This window comes from Drosophila simulans, chromosome 2R (assembly GCF_016746395.2).
Source record: "Drosophila simulans strain w501 chromosome 2R, Prin_Dsim_3.1, whole genome shotgun sequence".
In the NCBI taxonomy this organism is placed as follows: Eukaryota; Metazoa; Arthropoda; class Insecta; order Diptera; family Drosophilidae; genus Drosophila; species Drosophila simulans.
Genome location: NC_052521.2, coordinates 14,988,234 through 15,012,873, shown reverse-complemented (window position 1 = coordinate 15,012,873; position 24,640 = coordinate 14,988,234). Strand labels below are relative to the sequence as shown.

Below are 24,640 nucleotides of genomic sequence, written 5' to 3'. Positions count from 1 at the left end.
TCCTAACACCCCGACAACATGACTAGCAACAACCAAAACAATAGCTCAAGCCACCAACACCTGCACTCCCCCTCCAAACTAACCGAATTCGCCCGCAATTTCGAAGACAAGCCGGAATCGCTCTTTGGCCGAGTGGTAAACAAGATCCAGAATGTGTACAACCAAAGCTACAATACCGTCAACGATATTTCAAGCGGGAGCAGCAGCAGTTCCTCCACGCAGCCAGTGCAAGTGGTGGGCAAATCACAGTTCTTCAGTGACTCCCAGACTCCCGCCGCTGAGATTACCGATGTGGAAACCTCTAGCCAGAGCTCAGTTCGCCCCCAGCCACCCACCACGCTTAGTATAAGGAGCAATAGTGAGACCCGTGGCACGAGCACCTCCAGCAACACCGCTGCAGAGGACTCCGAAACCAGCGACCGCGTCGAAACGCTGCCGCTGCCAACCAGCGAAGCGAATCAGGGGCGCACCGTATCTAACGTCCTCAAGCACATAAGCAATATTGTGGCCACAAAAAACAATAACGTGAGTGAAAGTCATATTACCATTATCGTTTTAAAGTCGGAAATGAACAGTTGAATGATTCACTGGAACATTCCCAAAGTAAAATATTTCTGTTGACTAATTTTTTAAGCTTTATAATACAAATTAGTACATTTCATTACAGGATTTGCGAAACTACAAGGACACGGAGCTGCAGCGCTTCTGGATGCCCGATTCCAAGGCCAAGGAATGCTACGATTGCTCTCAAAAGTTCTCCACCTTCCGGAGGAAGCACCACTGTCGATTGTGTGGCCAAATATTCTGCTCAAAGTGCTGCAACCAAGTGGTGCCTGGCATGATCATTCGCTGCGATGGCGACCTCAAAGTGTGCAACTACTGCTCCAAGATTGTGCTCACATTCCTGAAGTCCTCAAGCTCTGAGATGGGGCAGGATATGCAGGAACTTCAGCAGCACTTAAGTAACAAATTGGAAGTACAAGAAAGTGGCAGCTCGCTTGCGAAACATCCCCAGATGCAAAGGGCACCCCTCCCGCGTAAGACATCGGTAGGCTATCAAGAGGAGCGATTCAGTTCGCATCCAACTTACACAACCCTTTCCATCGACGATCGCAAGAATATCCTGCAGCAGTCAAATTCATTAATTACCCTGCACGAGGAAATGCAGCGGGATCTGCCTGCTCAAAATTGTGGTCAGCGTCTGATTGAGTTTCTCAATAGTAATAATAAATCAGCAAACGAGGTGCAGGCGGTGGCCATACTGAATGCTATGCTAGCCGCTGGTTTCCTTGAGCCAATCGTACCCGATCCCGAGCAAATGGATTTCGATCCTTCGCTACACTATAAGTTCTCCAAAAGCAGCAGTTCGAATACCTCCCGGACGATGAGCCCGCAGTTTGAGGCGAATGCCCATGCGGAACCACAACCTCCAAAGTCAATGGATCAATCAGCAGAAGAAAAGGAGAAGGAGCTAGAAAATGAACTGGAAAACGATCGGTGCTATACCACAACAACTTCTAAGCTTCTTGCCTCCTACTGCGAACACGAAGAGCAGCTGCTGGCACAGATGTTGCGCGCACATAATTTGGACCAGGAATGGGACAAGGTGCTCCAGATGCTGTGTTCTACGGCTGCGAATCACTTCAAACCAGAGCATTGTAGTAACGATCTCATGGACATCCGTAACTATGTAAATTTTAAAAAGGTGCCGGGTGGCAGACGCAAGGACTCAAAGATTGTTCATGGAGTGGCTTTCTCTAAAAATGTGGCTCATAAAGACATGGCCACGCATGTCCCCTTTCCTCGCATATTGCTTCTGCAGTGTCCCATTGTGTACGAGCGTATTGAGGGGAAGTTTGTGACCATTGAGACCGTGCTGCTCCAGGAAAAGGAATACCTTCGAAATGTTTGCGCCCGCATTATGAGCTTCAAGCCCAATGTGGTGCTTGTCCACAAGAATGTGGCGGGCATTGCTCAGGATCTTTTGAGATCCTATGAAGTTACCCTGGTTTTGGATGTAAAGCTTTCGGTAATGGAGCGTTTGTCACGCACCCTGCAGTGCGATATTGTCAGTTCAATTGAGTCGAATATAACCATGCCCAAACTGGGCTATTGCAATGATTTTTACATACGCAACTATAATGGCAAAACGTTGATGTTCTTTGAGAAGCTGACCAATCCCCGGGGATACACCTGTCTCCTCAGAGGAGGGAGCAATGCTGAACTGACTAGGGTCAAGCGGGTGGCTTCGGCTCTGCTCTTTGCGCGCTACAACTGGCGCTTGGAAATGTCGTTCCTGCTTAACGAGTTCGCGCAGCCACTTACTCCAAAACCGTCGATATTCGACTCCAAAGAAACAAGCCCCAAAACGGAAACGGAGGCAGAACTTCGAGCTAAGCGCCCAATTATTTTAGAGCGCAAGTCCGAGGATAAGATCACCACCATCATCAGCGAGAATGTGTCAGATTTCACGGATCCATTGCGTGCATCACAAGCCGAAGCCCTGTCCACTTCGCCTTGTGCTCCTCCAGTAGTTGAGGCGCTGGCTGTGGAACCGCGTTACGATAACAGATTCCGCACGGCACTCAGTTCCACGCTGCTCTCTGTGAGTCCCTTCTTGACATTTCCCCTACCTTATTTGGAAACGGAGCAGGGAAGGAAATGCAAGCTACGGAAGCTGTTTCCCGCAGAGCTATACTTTTCCAAGCAATGGTCCCGCACCGGATTGGAGAGGCCAGATAGCATGGGAGACAGCGAAGCAGGAAAATCTGAGCCAGGAAACAAAGAGAACCAGATGCAGCTACTTCCAGCCCATGATTTTGTGCTGATGAAGATCACAGCACCCGCTAGCAGTCGCGATATTCAGTCGAAACTAGCTGAGTTCCGCTCCTTTGGCGGTCGCTTACCCAAGGGCAAAGCTCCTAGTAAGCAAGCAATCCAATTCATCTATAAATCATTGTCATTACCACTCCTTTATCCCACAGTGCTACGACCGAAGAAAAAGAACGCCGATGTGATCCAGCGACCGCAGAAGGTCAGTGAGGAGCAACTTTACAAGGATGCCCTCGATCCGCAGAACCATCAACGTCTGCCGGTGCTCTTCTGCAGCTTCCATTACAATCCCAAGGGCGTTTCGTCGTTCTGCAAGCTGCCCATGCTGCTGGACATGAAGTTCTACGGGCAATATGACATCATGCTGGAGCAGTTCCTCCAACGTTACTGCTGTCTTTTTAACTCTATGTGCCCGTCGTGCAATCTGCCGATGCTAGGTCATGTCCGTCGATATGTACACTCGTTGGGTTGCGTACATGTCTACCTAACCGAGGACCTAAGCCGTTCCGACCCCACCCGTATATACTTTACCTCCTGGTGCAGCATATGCAATGCCACTACACCCACTATTCCGCTATCCGATGCCGCAAAGTGCCTTTCACTCGCCAAGTACCTTGAAATGCGCTTCCATGGCCACGCCTACAAGAGACGACCTCCTTCTGCAGAAGGAACTGAACAGGGAGGCACTACATGTGAGCACTCATTGCATCGTGATTATGTGCACCACTTCAGTTTCCGCGGTGTTGGCGCCAAATTCCAATATACGCCGGTTGAGGTTTGGGAGACGGATCTTCCTTCCTTGACTGTGCAACTGGATCTGCCGCAACCATTTAAAAGTCCCCAAGTCCAGGAGGAGATTAAGAACTTCTCAGTAAAGGGTCACGAGGTTTACAACAGGATTCACGAGCGTATAGCTGACCTCGCTACCGAGGAAGAGAACTCGCCACTGGTGCAGCATCTGAAAACCATGCTCACGCATGACCAGTTTATCTTTAAGCAGAAGATTGAGATCGTGCACACACTGCTCACGGATAATAGGGCTACTGCCTACGACACTAGCGATGCTTTGGCAATGGCAAGAAGAGCTCTGGCAGAGAGCATTGAGCTGTGGGGACCGCGCCTGCAGGAGATCGAGAAGCTGACCGCCAAGCAGGCGCATCACATCGACTCGGGAACCATCTGCACGGAGGAACTAAGGCCGGAACAGATGCAGTCCGTAGATTCTTCTAAAGTTAGCACCTCTAGTTTGCCAAAGGAGAGTGATCCCCTGGAGTGCCCAAGCGAGGATACTGAATCTGGCGCATCAAACAGTCAGACTGTTTTGGACAAGAATTTCTCTATTGACCAGATGTTGGCCTCTACCGTTAACGTTTATTCGGATAAAAAGTCTATAAGGAAGATTCTTACCCAGCTTCTGCCATCCGGTAATCAGGTTAACCCTTTGCAGTCGCCTTTTCCGGCACAGGATCATCTGACGCTACCATTGGGCAGTATTCCCATCCACGTAAGAGAAACCGATCTCAGTTCAGTGATTGCATACAGTTTGACCTCGATGGATTATCAAAAGGCAATAGACGAGGCGGAGGCCAACTCCAATGCATCCTCTGCGTCTGCTGCCCATTCAAGTCCGCAGTTAAAGCGAAAAATTCCTTTAGCGGAAAGCATTAGCGACGCCGAAGACAGTCCGAGCCTTTCGCGTACTTCGAGCAACACCAGTGCCGCTCCCAATGCATCGGTTCCTTCTCCACCTACCGCGGCCTCCGAGTCGGAGGAAAAAAGCAAGGAACGAACAAAGCAGCCACCGAGTCCTCATGTCACACTGGGATTCCAAGACCACAGCTGCCAGTTCCAGTGTAAGATCTATTTTGCCCGCGAGTTTGATGCAATGCGGTCGAAGAGCTTGAAGCCTCCCAAGCTAGACAAATCGCTGTACCGCCGGCTGGAGAAGAGCAAGATGCGGGAGGAGCTGAGAATCTCACAGAGTCGCACCGGGTCCGAAATGGAGCTGGTGCGCAAACCCAGCGACGTTGGAGGCCCTCGAACCACTGACGAGGATTCCAATCAGGAGGAGGACGCTAGGATAGCATTGGCGCGAAGCCTTTGCAAAAGCGTCCAATGGGAGGCGAGGGGCGGTAAATCGGGATCCCGGTTTTGCAAGACACTTGGTAAGCTTACAGATTACAAATGAATATGCTTTCATAACTTATTCAATTTAAATGCCACCAGATGATCGTTTCGTGCTCAAAGAGATGAACTCAAAGGACATGACCATCTTTGAGCAATTTGCTCCGAAATACTTTGAGTACATCGACAGGTGCCAGCAGCAGCAACAGCCCACATTGCTGGCCAAGATCTTTGGTGTCTTCAGAGTCAGCGTAAAGAAAAAGGAGTGGGTTTTGTTTTATTTTATATACTACAGTTCTGTAACTAACACAATATTTTAATACCAGTTCTTACGTGGAGCGTTCTGTGATGGTCATGGAAAATCTGTTCTACGGCTGCAATATTGAAAACAAATTTGATCTTAAGGGCTCAGAGAGGAATCGCTTGGTGGATCCCAGTAATCAGCAAGGTGAAATTGTCTTGTTGGATGAGAATCTGGTTCAGAGTAAGTTTGTTTTCCATACGAACCCTAAGAAATTTCGAAATTTATTATTACTTTGTTACAGTGTCCTGGTCAAAGCCTTTATATGTGCTGTCCCACAGCAAAACTGTCCTGAGGGATGCCATCCAGCGAGACTCGTCCTTCCTGGAAAGAAACCTCGTCATGGACTATTCACTTCTGGTGGGCTTGGACAAGAAAAACGGCGTCTTGGTACTGGGCATCATAGGTATACCTCATCTTATCCCATTTAATGTGTGGAATAATTGGACGTTCGTTTTGATAGATTACATTCGAACCTTCACGCTGGATAAAAGAATGGAATCTATCATAAAAGGATCGGGCATCCTTGGAGGCAAGGGAAAGGATCCTACCGTGGTCAATCCGGAGCGCTACAAGCAGCGCTTCATCGATGCCATGGATCGCTATTTCCTCACAGTTCCGGATCGTTGGGAGGGCCTTTCCAAGGTCTAATCCCCTTCACCCACCCACTGGCACACACACACACACAAAGTGCACACTTTAGTTAACATAGCTATAGACGCAATAAAGTAGACGCCAATCCACTCAATTCGATTTCAACAACCAACACTCTGCCAGCCAGCATTTCCGACTCCGCAGGCAAATTGATTTGGCCTTGACCCGCATCCGCAGCCCGGAAGCCACCGCTGCTCATGACAATTGAAAGCCATGTACTTCGGAGTTGCGTGTGAGGCGAAAAAGGAAATTATTATCATGATGGAGACCGCGTCGCGAAATGAAATCGTTAAGAGGCGAGTAAATCAGGCAAATGTGCCCATTGGAGCCTCATAAGCATGGTTTCATTAGCGAGGCGTCAAAATGCCGCGAATTGGGTTAAAGAACTCAACTCTGACAGCTGCAGCGGGTGGCAAAAATCGGAATCAAAACACCATTACACCATTTCATATTCAAATCAACTGCAGCTGGCAAGTTTTGATTTCCCAAACAGAGAGGAGCATGAGACGGGGGCCACAAACGGCGCGATTGCATGTGGCAGCACTTAGAGCTCAGCCCAAAATATAAAATCCTCACATTGTTGTAATCCCCCCAGTGACACCTCAAGTCAGTCAGTCGCCGTGGGAAAATGTTGGAGCAGCAGAAGCGCAATGGAGTTACGGACGCCGAGGGTGGCAAGCTGGCCAGGTGGAAATGTCGGAAAGTTGGCGTGCGAAAACTGGCTAACTTCTTGGTGGCGCACACTGCCGCCATTCAGTTGGGATTTACGATCTGAGCGGTCAAGTTGTGGTGCGGCGAGCTGCGCTTAAATGGCGCCATTTGCGGTTCGGTGGCTTCGGAGGGACTGGACTAGAGTGGACTAGTGGACAGCCACTGGCCAAGGGTGTGCCGCAACATGAGTGCTAGCTACAAAGTTTTCCCACTGCACGGAGACTCAATAAATGTTTAATTAGAGTGCAAACCATACAAAAGCAGGAAATCAACTATGGCGATTGCCTACGACTGGAAGACCAACGATGTGTAAGGAGCTGAGTTGGTTCCCAACTATTTTGGGATGTAACAAACCCACTAGCTAATAGTCTCAAGTGAAAGCAACGCAAAACTATTCTTAGAAACTTACTCAAGGAATTTCATGTGTATTCCTTCGAAAGTTTTCCTGCACCCCACCTGGAAATATTTTGACCCCAATGCTATATTAACCTGTTTTACAGAGGGTAACTAAACATGTTCATGAGTATAAATAAAAAAGGTTATTTCCTTTAACCAAACTTAGTGACCCTATTAAAATATGAAAGAATTGAGCTACAAGCAACCATTTTCCCAGCTCCAGTTAACCCAGAATAAAACCCCTTCGCTTTGCAACTGATTTAAAGTGAGTGATGTTAGACCTAATCGAATTCCCGGTGTCGGTTGACCTTGTCTTTTGTGTTTTATTACTGTTAACATAATGGTGCATTCTTGTTTACTGCATTACGTATACGCCCTGTGGCGTGACTAGGCCGTGTTACAGCTATTAAAGCGTCATAAATCTGCAACTGTAATTATGTGTATGTATGTCCCAAGGCATCGCAGTGGCCCACCTGATTAGCATATTTAAATGGGTTACCCTTTTGCTGGCTGGTCCGCTTTAAAAATAGCCAAAGGTCATTTGGCATTGTCAAGATTAGAGGTTCGCAGGACTTTCCATGCCGAGCTCTTCGGTCGCCTTCTATGCGTCGAAAGTTTGCCAGAAATTGGGTCAGACTTTCGGCCCTAGTTACAAGCGGTTTTCTTCTTCTTTTTGCTTTTTTATGTTCCTGTCTATTTCCGTTTCCAAATCATCCAGCGGAACACGCACATTCCTGCCGCGTCATGCAATGAAATGTTGGTTTACGAATAATTTAACATTTTGGCTACCACCAATTATAACCACAACACATGTTCCCACACGTGAGAACTTTTAGGCGTCGTTAGAACTGTTTTAATTCCGATCTGCGCAACAGGTGGTTGTGGTCACATTTAGCCCGGTCTCGGGAGCCATAAAAAGTGCAATTTGCATGCGCGCCGGTTCGCCTCCGACTGGCAATCCTTGTGCATTTTAAATGGCCTGCCTGCTGGGAGACGACGAGTCCTTGGCAATGCCTCAACAAAAAACCCATTTCCGTATATGGATTACCAAGGTCCTTGCAGTCGCAGCGTCGTGGGCGTTGTCAGGACTAACAAAAGTCGGGAATTTCGTTAGCTATTGATTGGCATTTTGTGGAATGGGAAAGCTGTTCACATAAGTGCAGGCACAGTGTTTAAAAAACAGGATGTAGTGATTTTTGAAACATTCTATACAGAATTTGAGTATCATTTTTAAGAAACTAGTTTTGAAATGCATGTGTAAAATATTTTGAGTTGGGATCTGTCTTATTAAGTATTATTTTTATTATGCTTTATGATTATTTTCAATTTCCAAAAATTTTTCGTTCGCTAGAAGTGATTTAACAAAGGATTTGGCAATGGATACCATCGAATCGACTCTGTTTGGGTCGACCTGCTGCTCCCATCGAATCCAATAGACAATTTTCTAATTTGCAGCAATTTTGCCCCTTTCCCCATTCATTAGTTTGTTTACAGAGGTTTTGTGAGGCGAGTGTGCCTAGCAACATGGTCATAGCACGCCATCGGCTCTTGCTCCATGGAAATGAAAATGGCGGTGGATGTGGATGTGGAGGAATGCCTTCGCTGGCTGCCTTTTGCAACCGGTCGCGGTCTTATGGCAGCCCACCTCCTTCCCGAAACTCCTCCATTGCAATTTCAAAAGGTCGAAGGCAGATGGGGGAATTGGTGGCCCCGTTATTAAGGGACCTACCTGTTATTTGGTTGTGGTGGCGACCACCAACGATACCCATAACTTTTCCGCTCAGTTTGCTGGCAAAGACAAGACGCGTCGGATGTTCCATAGCAGATACTAACCAGATTCATATTATCCCCCACATAACATAGCTTTGATGCCGACTTTGGCTGGAATCGTTCCTTCTCCGAGCCGGATCTCACAGCCAATCAGAAGTCCGGCGATCTCAGCCGGTTTGCCATCAAGCATCCGCACGAGTACATAGCCGTCGATGACCTCAAGTACTTTCGCCGTCGCCAGCCCGTCCATCTGCACACCCGGAGCAACGTATGCCTCCACAGCGGCGATGAGCCAGCGCCCAGTTTCGGCTCCCTGAAGTCCGAGTATCGCAAGCACTTCCGTGGCACCCAGTCCCGACCCAGATCCTTGCTGCGGCGCGCCACCTCGCTGCGTTTGGAGGGATTCATGCAGCTGCTGTCGGAGCACCAGGAGAAATACCACTGGTACACGCCCGAGGACCTGCGATTGTGAGTAGATGATTACCCAATTTGGCAATTAAATATTTGTTAGTACAACTGGCAGGGAACTGGCTTTCAAAGAAATCAATAGTTAATCAATAGAAAACTGATATCTGCCCACAGCTCCCGCACCTTTCCCGTCCGCAATCCGGAGAACCTGCAGTTGGGCGCGGGCAGCGGTGCCGCCGATGGCATGAAGAACTCCTCGTACCTCATGCTGGATCCCAGCACCAAGATACTGCCACGCGAGGTGTTCCTTGACGAGTCGGAGCTGGCGGCCAGGAACCAACCCACTAGCAAGCTGGCGGCGGACAAGTTTCGCCGCGATGTGGCTGCCCAGGAGCAGCAGCGATGCCATCTGCAGATGCGGGCCCAGGCTGTGGACCAGGAACAGCAAGGCCAGGTGCCAGAGCCCTCCGAGTACCGTCGCCAGTTCGTGCAGCAGTTCCCCGAGAAGGCACACTCCATTCCCCAGATGAGCAGCATCAAGATTCAGGGTGAGTTCGTGGCGGTGCCGGAGTACAGGGACAGCTTCCGTATGTATGCCAACTACTCGAAGAGTGCGCCCATCAAGAAGAACGATAACCTGCGAGTATCCGGCTCCGAGGCGGCCTGCGCTCCCAGCTCGGAGGTGCCGGAGTACCGCGACAAATTCATCGACCCACCCAAGCACGTGGCCAAAGAGAAGTCCCTTAAGACGGACGACCACCTGCGTCCGCGCGGGGAGTTCACCAAAGAGATTCCCGAATACCACGAGAGCTTCCGAGATCCGCAGATCACCGAAATGCCGGAGCGGGGTAAGCCCCGGGAGCCGTTCCTTCGCCTGCGCGGAAAGATCGAGTTTAATCCGGAGTACAGGAATAACTATCAGGACTTTCCGCGTTCCCGACCCGTCGTCCAGAAGCCCACCTCCTGCTTCCGGTTGCCCACCTCGGGCGCATGCCACGCCCCATCCGTCCACCATCAGCCAGAAGAGGATCTGGAAACACCTGTCCTGGTCACAGTGCCTCCATCGGAGGTAACTGCCACGCCGGAGTATCGTCGAGCGCAGTACAACTACCAATTGCGAGAGCGTCCGAGGGATTTGGAGGCTGCTCCAGCCGGTGTCCAGGGAAATCTGCGCAAGAGTTCCGATTCCTCGATGGAAGCCAGACAGCCGCAGGCCCCAATGCCGCACAAACGCAGAACCTCGCGTCAGCGGCAGGTCAAGGAGCCAGAGCAGCCGTTGGCCACCAGGTTCGACGATATGGGCGGCAATGCAGCCAAAAAGCCAGCCCGCTACGGACGACGTGCATCTGTACTCCAGAACGCAGCCAGTTGTCGGGAGAACTCGTCGATCATCGAGGGTAATCCCAAATACGCCGTGGGATGTCGTCGCTCCAAGCAGCCAGTCGGTAATCAGACGCAGCCACCAGGTGCCTTCGTGGTGCTCGACGAGCCCTGCAAGCCTTCCAACTGGATGAAGAAGACCTGGTACGACTCCTAGGACAACGCATCTACACCTATAATTGGTATTCTGTTTTAAATCTATTTAATGTAAAGCAAATAAAAAATTGGGTTTTATTGTAAGTATCTTTAAGAACGTTTATCTGGGCCACCCTGAAATTGTATCTTTCTCATTCATGGCGAAAAAAACGTAAACAAACGGTTGACTGCTCACCTGAAAAATGTTTGGGTAACTTTAATCTTATCTTGTGGCTGGATTGATAATAGTTTTGAGAGAGCGGTTACTCATAGTAGTTCAGTATCGCTGTGGATTTTGCAAGCTGCAGATGTAAGGAACGCATTTACCAAACCAGATTCAAAGGGGAACTCCCATCATGACCGACACGGTGGTCCATGCGGCCACTCCTCCGCCTCACATACTTGGCTACACCGTTCGTAGTCGCACGCGCATCTGGGTTTCGTACATAGTGCCCACTTGTCTTGGGCTGCTGGTGTACATTGTTCAAACAGCCTCGGATTTGGCACTGAGCTACCAGCACTTCAGCCAAAAGGAGCCGGCACTGGGAGCTGGCACCCTGGTCCTGGTGATCCTACCCCCCGTGATCACTTTCATCCTAGTGGCGGCTTCAAAGGAACAAAGGGATTGCGCCTGCTCGGAACGCAATAAATGCGTTGCCCTTGGCATTGGACTGCTCAAGTTGTTCCTGTTCCCTTTCTTTGTGATCTTCAGGTGAGTCAATGGATTGCAATGTGGGTCACTGCCATGTTTATTAACTTCCAAACGATAAGGTTCTGTACGCGCTTGTTTTGGGCCATCGAGGGACTCTTCCACGACGACGACGATGTGGAGCGCATGAAGTGCTTGGCCAAGGCCACACAAACCTCCAACATTGAGTTGTATCTGTTTGTTCAGGCCTATGCCCAGGCAGCTCCACAAATCATTCTCCAGCTGTACCACATGCTCGTCCAGGATATGTTCCGCAATTATGAGACCTGTAAGATATATATCCTCATGGGATTAGCTAAGTATTAACTTTTTGCCTTTAGCTGCTGTTCAATCCTTATCGCTGGTATTCTCTGCCATTGATCTGGCTGCCATAACCACCAGTTATCATAGAATGGAAAGCCAGCGGCGGGTGGGTCGCCACTACCCCTGGGCCACTCCGCAACAGGTGGACAGCCATCGATGCCAGCTGGAGCAGAATGAACGCCTATGCTGCGAGGCTGAGCGGAAAAAGCGCGAGTCCGAGCGCACCATCACCAGTTTTCCGGAATCCGACAAGATAATGGAGAACTTTCGGGCGCGCAAGTCATTGCCCAACTCAGGTGAGGCCACACATGAGCTGCATATTCAGGGAGAAGATGAGGTGGACAACGATGCACTTGAGCAACTGGAAACGCGAGCACTACTGCACTCCGGGCCGATAGATAATGCTACCGATGAGGAGAAGATACAGGGAACAAGGCCCAGGCTGAAAGTGCGATACGAGGACCTGGGGGACTTGGACACCATCGAGGTGTTGGACAGCATACCCGAGACACCAGCTCCTCCACCGCCGCCGAAAACTGCACCACCAAAATTACCCGTTCTGAAGCCAACCGAGGAGGATCCTCCAACTCCCGACTTGCGACGAACCATGTCGGATAATGAGCATCGAAAGAGCCGTCGGGTCACTAGACCTCTGTCCCAACTGGAAACCTTCAAAGACATGCTGCTGGTTAATGCCCAACTGTACATCAAAGAGAATGTCCCACATCCGCCCAAGCTCCTCATGGGCAGGCTCAAAGACGAGGATCCCGAGGAGCACACTGTTCTTATCTCCCAATCACCCAAGCCATCACCTCTAACTCCCAAGGACGTGGTGGACTTTTATTTCCCGCGACCCACCAAAATAGTGAATGGAATCCAACAGGATGATTTCGCGGGCAGGACGGTGTCCTTCTTCGGATGGATTGCCTTTATCACCATGAGAATGCTTTCGTTGTCCACCTTCTGTGTCTTCTATCCGAAGGCATTCTTCATCTTGGTGGGCGTACACTATGCCCTGATGCTGGGCTGCCTGGCATTGGAAACCCGTTGTCGTGGTAGTTGGAGTCGGAGCCTGTTCCTACTTCTTCTCGCCTACATCTATATATTTGTGTTAATGGAATTCCGGGTGTCCTTCAAGAACATTCGATTGTGGTATGGTGGATACCTGGTGCTCACGCTCGCCGAGAACATTACCATATCGTCCATTTGGTATGCAAACGAGGAGTTTGAGTCCTGGTGGTTCGGTTTCATCTGGGAGTGGATCGTTTACAGTGGAATACTATTTCTGGCCACTTTAATCGTTTACTACTGTATACTCCGACCCAAGGAAGTATCGCTCATCGTGGAGGACGATTCCCCGCAAGGGGATCAACAGGAAAGTCCTGGGGACCAGGCCGTTGCTTAGCAGTTTCCGGCTAGTTTGTTATATCGAAGTAGGTAGAGTATAAACCGTCAGTCTATCACTGGCAAACGAATAAATTATTTACCTTAGTATTAGATCGAAAAAATATATTGAAAATTTGTTCTGCAATGGTTGATCGTGGCAATAATTTGGTGCTCCCAGTGGGTCCATGTTCAACGGAACTTACGGAATCTCAAGCGAGTTTTGCTCCACCCAAAATTAAGAAAGTGCTGCGTAAGTTTAATCTGCAGTTTTCCAGAACGTTTCTAATACGAATGGTCATGCAGCCACTCGAGCAAATCGCATGGAACAGTTTCTATGGCAGGAACTCTTTGCCGAATACAACCGACAGGCCTCCGCCCAAGTGGACTTGGGCGAGGATCGCACGGAGTACTACGACCAGTTCTGCAAGGATGTGCCACCGAAGAACGAAGAGACCGAGGAAGTTCTGGTCAACAAGTACCCACTTTACTGCACCACCGCCGTAACAGTGTGGAATCACGAGGGAGATTTCACCAAGACTTTCAAAAGAAAATATTCTATAACCAGACCTATAGATCTGTGTCCTGATAAGTTTGCGCTTTAGATGTGGGAGCACTAAAAATTTTATGAGATAATATTTAAAACTGTTTTAAAGAGAATAGTGCCCACAGCATATTATTTAATTTTGATCTTTCATTGTAAATGTTAAAAAAAAATTAAACTTGCAGTTTGAGAAAATCTTTGCAGAATCTTTAAACAATTAGTTTAAATTAACATTTCATTTAAATTCAATCTAAACGTAATGTTTTATAACGGGTAAGTTAACAGTAAGAGCATGCATGCGGTCACTCTGGCAGCGGGCATCGATGGTTCTTCTACGCCATCGATGTTTGTTGATCCAGAAACATATCGATAGTTGTCTCGGCCGCTGACGTGTATAAAATATCGAGGGACAGGCGGTGCTTTTTGAGCGATTTTATTTTATTTTCCTATAGAATATAAGCGGCGTGTGAAAGCGCAACCACAATATAGGAAAATGTTAAAGCTAGGTGCGTATCCTGGTCGGTGTTTGAGCCGGATAGCTTTAATTTGACGCTAAATTCAGTGAAAACGCCGGCTGCAAAGTCGTAGCTCTCGTGCTGTCTCTCTCTGATTTTCGTGGTTAAGCGATTGCCGGCGACTAGGAACCTAATGGTTTTTTTTATTTAACGCCAGGTCTGGTCATCTTCTGCGTGTTGGTCGCTAGTGGACCGACGTGGAGCGCTCGCACCGTGGACAGCCACCTGGGGCAAAAGGATCTCAGCCGCCTGCAAAAAGTTTTCGTGGACGGATTTGGCTCCAGTGACCTGCAGTCGATCTTCTTCTCCAGCCTTAACATCCAACTGACTGATGCCACCCAGAAGGAGCCGTTGTGCAAGAAGATTGCTACGCTGCATTCCGAGTCCAAGCTGAACGTGGGTTTATCTAGATACGCCCATTTATCATTGGTCATACTTATTTATGTTCCTTTAACTCCTTGCAGAGCTTCGAAAAAGACTACTACTACATTGGTGCTAGCAGAAACCTGGGGTGCTCCGCAAAGATTGACGAGGGTCTGCTTTCCAAGGTGTATAGTTCCCTGAACTCGGAGCTCGGCAGCTCTCAGGAGATCTTCTACCGCGTGGTCACCCACAAAGTGCTCGGCGTGGAGATCAATGAAGCCACTCAGGGAAAACTAGTGAAGCGCTTGCAAGAACTGCTCAAAAAGGACGACACACTCAGCGGCCTGGGATACGCTTTCAATGTTGCTCCACTTCTGGGTGCCAGTGCCTCCTTTATCGCAAATCGCGTGGAGGATGCCATAGTGCAAGCAGATGAAGTTGACGGCAAGCTCCTGCAGTTCGAAGGCGGTCTCAGTATCACATCCCTGATCATAAATGGTGCTTTTGGCGTGAGCAAGACCTTTAACAAGCCCGTGCCCGTTACTGCTGACCAGGCAGTTAAGTTTGCGAACTACTTCCTTAGCCGCCGATCCGTCCAAACCGCCAAGGGAGCTCATGTGCTGATCGAGGCGCTGAAGACTATCAGTGGAGCCGATAAAATTGCTCCCGTTTGCGTGCAGCTCATTGGCAACGGTCAGTTGGACGCTCAGTCGCCGACTCTGAATGTAGCCGTTGTTGATCTGCTCGGCAAGCCTTTGTCACCTGCACCCAAAGTCATCAATGCAAAGATTATTCGCAAGGACAGTTCCGTTTTGGCTGATAAACTCGCTGTGGCCTCAAAATCCTCGGACAAGACCACCTATGTGGCTGATTTGGCCAGCTTAAAGCCAGCTCGCGGCGTTTACCAGGCGGAGTTGAGTGCCGATGGTGTCTACACCCAGACACTGCAGTTCAAGATTCTCGGCCGCGTTAAGGTTCAATCTTTGGAGGTGGGCATTGCGGAGTCTGATGCTAGCGCTGCAACCCGCAAGCAGAGTGTGACCTATCCAGGCAAACTGCAGGAGGTTCTCTCGGCTGACAGCACCCAGAAGCTTTTACTGAAGGCCGTTCTGGTAGATGAATCCACCAGCAAGCCTCTGGCTGTCCATCAGGCATTCGTTCGACTCTACAACAAGAAAACTGACAAGGAGATCATCTTTGTGGCCGAGCAGGATAGCAGCAAGGCGTACAAGTTCGACATGGATGTTGGCAACAACGGAAAGAACTTCAACTACCAGAGCGGCACCTACAGCATTTACTTGACCGTGGGCGATTCCTCTCTGTCCAACTCCTTCGAGTGGTTGGTTGCTGAAGTCCAATTGAAATTCAACGAGGATAAGGGTAATGATGCAACCTAATTGTTATGGAAAGTACTAATCTAACCTCATATCTGTTACAGAAGTCAAGCCTAAAACCACTTCTGGTCCCCTGCCCGAAATCATTCATCAGTTCCGAGTGCCCGACAACCGCCCGCCCCGCATTGTGTCTGATATCTTCACCGGACTGTGCATAACCCCGCTTGTGCTGCTTTTCGTGTTCTGGGGAAAACTGGGCATCAATGTGTCTAACCTAACGTTGGCCCCGAGCACGATCGGCTTTCACCTGGGTTTCGGTGGCATTCTGGTGCTGTTCTTCGTGTTCTGGCTGCAGCTTAATATGTTCCAGACATTGCGCCTGCTGATTCCCATCGCAGTATTCACATTCCTGGCTGGCAACCGATTGCTGAGACGTCTTTACGCACAACGTAACTCGAAGGCAAGTGCGTCGTAAGTGCGTTCATCATTGTACGAAGTCAATAAGTGAGCTACTCTCTATCTTGCAACTCCATCAGAAAACAAACTTTAATAAAGCGATTTAGTTAAGCCCAAACACACACTAAATACTGCCTTTAAATATAGTTGAATAATATTTTATTTGTGTATAATTTTACAGCCTAATTTCAACTGCACAAGCCATGACATCATAATTCTCTTTAAGACCATTTGCTAAGCAGACAGTTGTATAATACAAAAACAATGGAAACATATGTATATTTACAATAATAACACTTGTGAAAATCTTCCAGAGCAATAGGTTATGAACCTAGAGGTGAGCCTTCATGAATGGCTTCAAGTACTTGTGGAATGCCCCGTTGACTGGCTCCTTGTTCAACGGGTTTTTCTTCGTAGACTCGAAGATGTGCTCGTAAACATTTCCATCATAGGCACCCAATGCGGAATCTAGCACGCGATCGTGGAGATCAAAGCTGTCCACCAAGCTGACGGCATTCGGCCGGAGTCGTTTTAAACAGTTCTCCAGACGAACCTCCAGTTTCGTGACATCTTGATCCGTGAGATCAATGAACTGTTGGAAATTACATATAACATTAAATATTCTTAACTGATGTCAATTGAAAATCGTACCCGCAAGAAGTCGCCAATGCGGTTGAGGCAGGCGTCTACCAGATACAGCTCCAGCACCACCTTTAGGACTTCAGCTAATTCTGGAGACACCTCGCGCGACAACGCCAAAAGCTCCGTGTAGGCAGTCTGGGCTAGGAAGGCGCGTCCATGAAGCTACAAGTGATACAAAAGTATGATACTGAGCAAATAATAGATATTTCATTACGACTTACGTCTGCAGCTGCTGTTAGGAAGGTGCCACATAGATTAGCTGCCACCTCGGTACCATGACCTTGCTTGCGGCGCAGTTCAATCTGCTCATAGGCAATTCGGGTTTTGCTGATATAAAAATATTCATTTAAATACCTGGTATTGTACTTATTTTCTTGAGTAAATACTTACTTGGCGGCAACGAACTGGAAGGCCTTGACTATGGACCTCAATGATCCGTCAAAGTTAACAAACTTCGTTTGGTTTATTGCATCGCTGATGTACGAAACCGTTGGCACCAGCTTCTCTCCATTCAAGGCTTGCCCATAAACCTTCACCAGATAGCGAGCAGTCTGCAGCAGCATCACTGTGTTCTCGCCCTCATAGGTACAAACGGCCGTGGTCATGCCGTATATCGTGGGGAAGTTGGAGCAGTCCATGTAGCCATGTCCGCCACAGGACAGACGACACGTTTCCACGCCGGCGGCGGCATCGGCACTACAGATGGCCTTAAGGCAGCAGGACAATGCATGCATTTCGGGCAGGCGATCCAAGTTACCCTGCTCAATCTCGCCAGAAATCACGTTGTACATATTCCAGATGCCATCACCGGTCGTTTTGAAAACGATGGCCTTAGCTATCTGGGGGAACAACTTCAACTGCTGCGTGGTATGGTCCATGATTTGGGGCTCTGGTTGATTGGGATCAATGGGACTCTGTCGGCGAACAGCTGAATACCTAGTGGCAATAGTGGATGCCTTTGCCAGGCTCTGAGCGGTATCACGGATAAGAGCACAACGCACAAACATCTTGAATGAAATAATGGTTAAAATCTCGCTGAAGAGATAGTGAATATGGGTGGTGGTACCATGGTTCCGTAGGTAAGCACGCTGTTCTTCGGCGCCACGTAGGTGCCATCGGGCAGCACTTGCTGGTTCTTCATCAGCATGTTGTTCAAAGGCACCCGTACGTTTTTCAGTCCCAAATAGCCATTGTTCACACCCTTCATGCCCAGCTTGGTGCCAATATCTCCAATGTCGATGCCGGGCATGGGCCGGTGAGTATCGGAATCCCTCAATTGGACAATAAAAGGAGCCAGGCCACGGAACTCGCCCTTGGTGTAGAGCTGGGCCACCACAACCGCATGGTTAGCAGTGTGTCCCACTGGAAGTTCAGAAGTTTATAATAGTTTCAAGATATTAAGTGCTCAAGGAAACTCACATCCACCGGGCCACCACTTGTATGCACTGAGTGATGGTGTGTTTATCACAAACTCCTGGGTGCTGGCATCGTAGTCAGCCCGGGTCTCCAGACCGCGCAGGAAGGTTCCGTGTCCCAGTTCCGTCTGGGCATAGGTGCCAATGATTTCACAGTCCCAGGCCTTGCTCAGCCATTCCACCTGCTGATCCATCGTTCCCTGGCCCATGATGGTGGGCACGAACATGACGTAGTGCAGCGCAAGCGGATTGCCCTCCTTTAGAATAGCTGCTCCCAAGGATCCACCAAGCAGAGCACTATAAGCACACAAATTACAATCTGAAGTACATTAAATATAAGGGTTTCTTTACTTGTAAGTATCCACTCCATCCTCGCCATCAGCACGTAGCTTGCGGATCTTCTCTCCAATGATGCAGGCTTTCCGCAAGCTGTGCTCATAGAGCTCCTTGTGTGACAAATAGGAAATGGGCAAGTCGTCCTGAAGGGCCGGATCCTCCAAAAACATTTTCTCTGTCAAAATTTTAAGCGGAATTTAGTAGATGAAGCCATAAGGAAAGGGATTTAATATTTTAGGAGGTGCCATTTAGATAAGCATTGCTGAATTTCGTCGCGTAATCATGAGTCGCCAGTATTCTTCGTTAATTCGCGGGAGTTACTGGGCATTGTCCATTTATGATGCCCTGGGCGACCGTGCAAATCTGTCAGATAAACCTATCAGCTAAACCAATTTCAAGTGGACCTGGAAATAGATGGTGGGTAGCTGCAAACATTCAAAGTACACAAGTAGCCGGATTGATCGCGATTCGCGCGAAGTTCAAAGATTAATAACTTATGAGCTGGCTAATAGGTGCTGATTAACTAGTAGCGGCTTGTTTATGCGGAATACATAATTAATGAACTTTGGGCCACGGCGTGCAGCAAAAGCAACAAATCGCATGAATGAATGGACGGAGAAGAAGCGTATCAAAACAAAGAAGTTGACAGGATGTCAAATTCGTCATCTGATCTGTATAATCCTGGTTTTCGACAATTTATCATTGGCTTAGCATCAAAGTTTGTACCCTACAGATTAGCTATAAATGCGTTCAAGCCTAGTTTAATTGCCAAGTCATGCTTTTGGCACAATTTCTTGCATCCACTGTTGGGAAACGCGATTGCGCCAAGCTCAGATAAAGCTCTGAGCGACCGGTTAATGTGAATGTACATATGTCTGTCGGGGTCACCGGAGAAGCTTGCAATCCGGTGTTTTTCCCTTCTAAGCTTGCTCACCCAGTGCCTTCTTCTCCTTGAAGCGCTCCTCGCCGCCGGCCCACAGAACGGAGAACTCCCGGGTATTGAAGGTGGCCGTGCTGCGTTCCTTCTGGAGATCGGGATTCACTGGTTTGGCTGGCATTTTGCTGTGCGGCACAGTATTCAAGTCACGTAAACAGGTTATGGATTAACGAGCCACCGCAAGGCGTCCGTCTTCGTTGAATATCGCGTACTGACTGATTGCTGCTGGAAAGGCGAATTGCGCTCAGTGGTCAGTCGGTCGGTCACTCAAGTGCTGTTGGAGGAAATCCAGTGGAGGAGATTGAGATTATGGACTGCTGATCTGATCCAGCTATTCCGAATCTAATCATCGATGCCAGCTCTCGAACGACGTGAACTTTAACCGCGAAAATACACATGTAATAAGTTCGCTTTTGTGTTGAAATAAGGTGTAGCACAATTATTATTCTCAGGCCATTGTTGTTGGACTACATTTATGAGTAAATACACAAAATAAATACACTGCGTGTTAAGAGTACTTGGGCGCTTTCCTTCAGTTTGTTTTTAATTTAAGTAAGATTGCTTGTGTAAGCTTCTTTGTTCGTGTAATTTTTTTGCAAGTGAATAATGCAAAGGCACTACACGTTTCTCCGTAAATAACATATTTTAAATGTCTCAAATTAACCGTTTTATAAAAAGTAGGGTATTTGAATTTTGCCTCAATTAATCGATTTATTTTTGTTGTTAGCAACTCTTTGTTTGTATTGTGACGAAATCAGCTGTTGAACAGGGCTGCAAAATACAAACCAGTGCTGCAGCACTCGAGAACTCCAGGGATACAGTCACCATAAACTTGGCGCCAATTCAAAGAAATTCAAATATTCCAATTTTATTAAAAACATAGATATATATATTTGCTAGCTAAATGATCATGAGGTAACACCAATCTTTGGCCTTATAGCATAGGTTCAGGCTTGCACATACGGAAACGCGTAAAAGTAAATCACGATTTAATACACTTACTAGGTGGTAAATACATTTGGCTTGGGTGAGAACTTTATTTATAATATCCGCTTAAATGCCATGGGCGTGGCTAGTGGCTATAGCTATGCCGCGCTGATGCTGCCCCATTCCAGAGTCATAGGAACAGCTGGCCGCTGGCTCCATTTGATGCACTTCCGCCGGATACCAGTGACTGTGTGACTCCGGCAACTGATGGTAACTAAGATCCGCCGAAACATGGGTTTCGCTTCGCGTGGACTTCGGATAGGATTGCGGATGCAGGGCTTGCCAATCCATGCGGGCGGAAGAGATGGTTGATGGTGATGGGGCAAATGCCAAACTCCGGCTACTCTGGTGGAATTCAAAGGGCCAGCTCTGCAAAACAGTATAATGCGGAATGTGTGGATATAACAGGCATAAATCATAGGAGTTGAGGAAACCACAGGGGCTATATATGGAACAATATGACGACAACCCATCCCGAGACAGCGCCATTGTTTGTTTACGCAACTTTGATTGTTTTTAGTGCCCACCCCCGCCTCCACGTCTAGATCTACAATAACAGCCTCATTAACGGATCTATAAAAACATAAACAGCCAAACACTTGCGGACAAGAGACACTCATTTGTATGCCATACAAAGAGGGATTGGAAATGGGATATAGGGATGCTAGGGCTAGCGAGCAAATAGCGAACCAATGGGTTGTTCCCAACAGATCATCTTGGGCGCGTGGATGGTATAAATTCGGATAGGGTCGGGACTCTCCGATCCGATCCGATCTGATTTGCCACCATATGGGCACAAGACGGAGCCGTATTTGCTGAATTTTTCACGCATTCGGTGGGTAAACAATTGCATCTATTTAGATAAGTTGTGCACGTCATGAATCTTGAGTGATAGATTGTGTAAACTCCGGCGGGAATGGATGAATGGATAAACACGGTTAGACAACTTTTAATTACAATAATCCGAGTGGGAAAACTACTGAGGACGACAATTTCCCTCGCATGTCATTCACTTTGTCGCTTCAAAGCATCAAGAGCATCTTTAAAAATAAAAAATAAAAGCAAAGACTAACTAGTGCCCCCCATCCAGATCCGCTGGTCTGCGTTACCATCTCCGTTCCCTGCCCGCTCCTCCAACGGCCTGTCACTCATATTTAATATTTTCGAAATTCACAAAAGTATCGGATTACAGGAAAGCAAGGCAGTCTGAAATCACAAAATGTGATTTCGGTGTTCTAGTGGGGGGCCCGGCTGAATGGCTGACTCCGGTCATGGGATGTGGATGTGGTTACGTTTGTGGTTCACCTCCACCTAGAATAGGTGGAAATACATGTCGCCGCATCGCGTCGGAATCACCAAGCAGATGTTGCACCACATTCCTTTGGATTTTGGATCTATATTTCGCTAAAATTGCGTTGAATTACCCCTATAAGTTAAGTAGTATTACTAAATACTTAAGTTGCTTAGTTAGTAATAGTATCATTTGTTAAATTTGAAACACTGAAAACTCGTTTTTCGTGTAACTTTCCGAGATCTCTAAGTAAAAGTTCTGCCAAAGGAAACTTTTCACTGGAAAATGGTAAAAATTCTACTTCATTTCCCCAATGGCTTTACAAATAAAAGGACCATTTTTATAGTCATCCCCAATACTAATCTTTCCATAAAAAGACATAAACTTATAAGAATCTCGATCAGCTGAACATTACTTCTGAATTAGACTGAAATCCATGAATAAACATTGATCTTGCGCGTATCACTGGGCATCCCCTGCGACACCTGTCATTAACTGACGAGATCCACCTGAAGTGGCCGGCTCATTAATGCGTTCCCGTTGCCGAGCCGCGGGTGCAGTGCATCGTTAAGTGGTGGCAGTGACATCACTTATTCGGGCACGGGGATCGCAATTGCATGACACTTACCATGCCGTGTCCGTTGTTGTGGAAATGATAATTGCCTCCACCGGACGAATCTGCCATGTGACTTGTGTCCAGGCCTTCGGAACTGGTGGTGCTCGAGTGGCTGTGGTTGAGGCTGTGGTGCTGGTTGTGGTTGTGCGGATGGTTCTGCGAGTGGCTGCCTGTCTCCACGGCCGTAATTAGCTGCTTGATATAGAGCGTGGCCAAACGCAACGTGTCCAACTTGGAGAGCTTCGTGTCCGGCGGAATGTTGGGCAGCTTGGTCTTCAAACGTCCGTAGGCGCTGGATAACACCCGCATACGCATCCGCTCCCGGGCATTTGCCGCATTTCGCTGCACCGGCGGCTGGGAGCCTGGAAATTCAGAAATGTAGATCATTATTAACATTTTTTAGATACATCTTAAGGAGCTCTAATAACAGGAGATTTATAATAAACAAAAGTTTTCATTAGTATTTTAAGTTTTAAGTTACTTTCACAAAGTATGAAGTTTCAAAAAGCATGTTTGTATTATACATCATTAACTTACTAAAACAATTATAAACAAAAACAAAATGCAGTTACACTTATTCCATATGAAGAATATTAAACTCAATTTAAGCAGCATAATTAAAAATATAATTATTATATTTATTCTCATTCTCATTTAGAGTTTAGAGCTTAACACAATTTAAAAATTATTTCTTTTCCGGAAACTGGAGTTCAGGTGAATTTAGTATTCAGAATTTAGAAAGATTTAAAAAATTTTAAAGAATATAAAGGATAAAGAAAGCAAATTCGAATTCGAAAGTAAATATTGAATTTACAAAATTAGCTAAATATATTTACAATTTCTACGTTTTCTAATTCATTTTTTTAATATACCTACAAATTATAAACCTATAAATTATAATCAAACTCACTTTGAGAACTGGCATCCTCATCGAAGTCGTCATCAAAGAACTCCGTGGGACTGGAACTGCGCTTCTTGCGTGGCATTGTTCAAAAACAAGTTGGTATCACAAGTATCACTTCGAATATTTTCAAATTGGATATCAAAATTCCAATCACTGAGTATTCTCACTTAAAATCGAACCGCACCGAACCGAAACCAATCTGTGAGTCGAATACGTCCGATCTGCGTGGCACGTAGAGCACTTCTGTCAAGGGTTACGGGGAGAGCCTCCTTTTTGAGCACTCTGCTCCGCAGTTTGCAGCTCTCCAGATTCCGTCTATTTCTGGCACCTCTGGTGGGCGTGCCTGCTCCGCAAACAGTCCCAATTGGCGGAGGAATCCGGACACATGGTGCGATCGGCGGTCTCTTTCTCGGTTGTTTGCCTTCTGGCTGCCACCACATTGGCCACACAGTGTTCCTCCGTCGGTCTGCGGGAAAATTCAAAATGAAACACTCGGTTTATCCGGTTCACTCCGGGCGTTGGAGTGGGAAAGTTGTGCCGTAAGGATGTGCGACGGGCGAGTGCGAAGCGTGCCAAGACTCCGGCTCCAGATGGCACCACCTGGTAAACGATCTCGCAGTGCATTTGGAAATAGGCATTAATGGCAGTTCCGAAGAGATTATAATCCTGGGGTTCAATTGCGTATCCTGTTTGGGGTCGCAATGGTTGGCATTTGAGTGTGGGTCCAAAATTTGATTGCTTACGGTGGAGAATATTCAGTTCCAAGAACGATTTAGACTTTTCAAATTTTCTACGGGAAATCAAAATACTCGAAAATATATGTACATATATGTTGGCAAATTTATTTATTATTTATTATTGGAAAAAAATAACAACTATTTATTAAAATTATAGAATTAATGTTTTCTTTTAGTAATAGTGTAAGAAATCCATTTATATTAATGGATTATATAGCAAATAAATTGGTTGGGAAACCGCATCTCTATTTAATCTAATCATTTACTAAGATTAAATTGTTTTTTGACCTAGGAAGCTGCTAACTAATTTTACAACTTGCCACGCCTCCGAACCCAGATAAGAATCGTGCTGTGACCCCAAAACATGGCCTTGATTAGGGCCTCCAGTCATGGATGGAACGTCACCGGCACAGCAGGTTTATCAGGATGCTGAACCATGGGTTATCCGATCAATTCA

At 47.4% G+C, this 24,640-nt stretch overlaps 7 protein-coding genes across 8 annotated transcripts; 5 read left to right on the top strand and 2 right to left on the bottom strand.

The window, feature by feature from the left end:
- Nucleotides 1-18: 18 nt before the first annotated feature.
- LOC6735005 (putative 1-phosphatidylinositol 3-phosphate 5-kinase) lies at nt 19-6,000 on the top strand. The gene is made up of 7 exons (XM_016181674.3): nt 19-525; nt 668-2,924; nt 2,985-4,997; nt 5,059-5,221; nt 5,283-5,440; nt 5,502-5,663; nt 5,721-6,000. Exons 1-7 carry the CDS (start codon nt 19-21, stop codon nt 5,906-5,908), a joined length of 5,448 nt encoding a protein of 1,815 aa, XP_016028281.1. The 3' UTR covers nt 5,909-6,000.
- Nucleotides 6,001-6,141: 141 nt separating this feature from the next.
- Nucleotides 6,142-10,819, top strand: LOC6735004. Of its 2 annotated transcripts, none has more exons than XM_039292182.2 (3): nt 6,142-6,931; nt 8,882-9,256; nt 9,371-10,819. In XM_039292182.2, exons 1-3 carry the CDS (start codon nt 6,897-6,899, stop codon nt 10,731-10,733), a joined length of 1,773 nt encoding a protein of 590 aa, XP_039148116.1. In that variant the 5' UTR covers nt 6,142-6,896; the 3' UTR covers nt 10,734-10,819. The 2 variants fall into 2 exon arrangements, with proteins under 2 accessions (XP_039148116.1, XP_039148117.1); XM_039292183.2 differs by lacking the exon at nt 6,142-6,931 and adding an exon at nt 8,393-8,722.
- Nucleotides 10,820-10,909: 90 nt separating this feature from the next.
- On the top strand, nt 10,910-13,220 carry LOC6735003. Its single transcript, XM_002081949.4, has 3 exons — nt 10,910-11,423; nt 11,483-11,688; nt 11,741-13,220. Exons 1-3 carry the CDS (start codon nt 11,068-11,070, stop codon nt 13,126-13,128), a joined length of 1,950 nt encoding a protein of 649 aa, XP_002081985.1. The 5' UTR covers nt 10,910-11,067; the 3' UTR covers nt 13,129-13,220.
- LOC6735002 lies at nt 13,165-14,138 on the top strand. The gene is made up of 2 exons (XM_002081948.3): nt 13,165-13,359; nt 13,413-14,138. Exons 1-2 carry the CDS (start codon nt 13,254-13,256, stop codon nt 13,709-13,711), a joined length of 405 nt encoding a protein of 134 aa, XP_002081984.1. The 5' UTR covers nt 13,165-13,253; the 3' UTR covers nt 13,712-14,138.
- On the top strand, nt 14,015-16,447 carry LOC6735001 (dolichyl-diphosphooligosaccharide--protein glycosyltransferase subunit 2). The gene is made up of 4 exons (XM_002081947.4): nt 14,015-14,156; nt 14,323-14,561; nt 14,630-15,908; nt 15,967-16,447. The coding sequence occupies exons 1-4, from the start codon at nt 14,144-14,146 to the stop codon at nt 16,335-16,337; spliced, it is 1,902 nt and encodes a 633-aa protein (XP_002081983.1). The 5' UTR covers nt 14,015-14,143; the 3' UTR covers nt 16,338-16,447.
- A 13-nt stretch (nt 16,448-16,460) lies between these two features.
- LOC6735000 (probable peroxisomal acyl-coenzyme A oxidase 1) lies at nt 16,461-20,126 on the bottom strand. Its single transcript, XM_002081946.4, has 8 exons — nt 19,646-20,126; nt 18,727-18,886; nt 18,380-18,672; nt 18,027-18,322; nt 17,351-17,967; nt 17,182-17,287; nt 16,970-17,122; nt 16,461-16,910 (listed from the first exon to the last, which is right to left on the bottom strand). Exons 1-8 carry the CDS (start codon nt 19,767-19,769, stop codon nt 16,650-16,652), a joined length of 2,010 nt encoding a protein of 669 aa, XP_002081982.1. The 5' UTR covers nt 19,770-20,126; the 3' UTR covers nt 16,461-16,649.
- A 414-nt stretch (nt 20,127-20,540) lies between these two features.
- On the bottom strand, nt 20,541-23,756 carry LOC6734999 (neurogenic differentiation factor 1). The gene is made up of 3 exons (XM_002081945.4): nt 23,453-23,756; nt 22,555-22,904; nt 20,541-21,004 (listed from the first exon to the last, which is right to left on the bottom strand). Exons 1-3 carry the CDS (start codon nt 23,526-23,528, stop codon nt 20,702-20,704), a joined length of 729 nt encoding a protein of 242 aa, XP_002081981.1. The 5' UTR covers nt 23,529-23,756; the 3' UTR covers nt 20,541-20,701.
- Nucleotides 23,757-24,640: the final 884 nt, after the last annotated feature.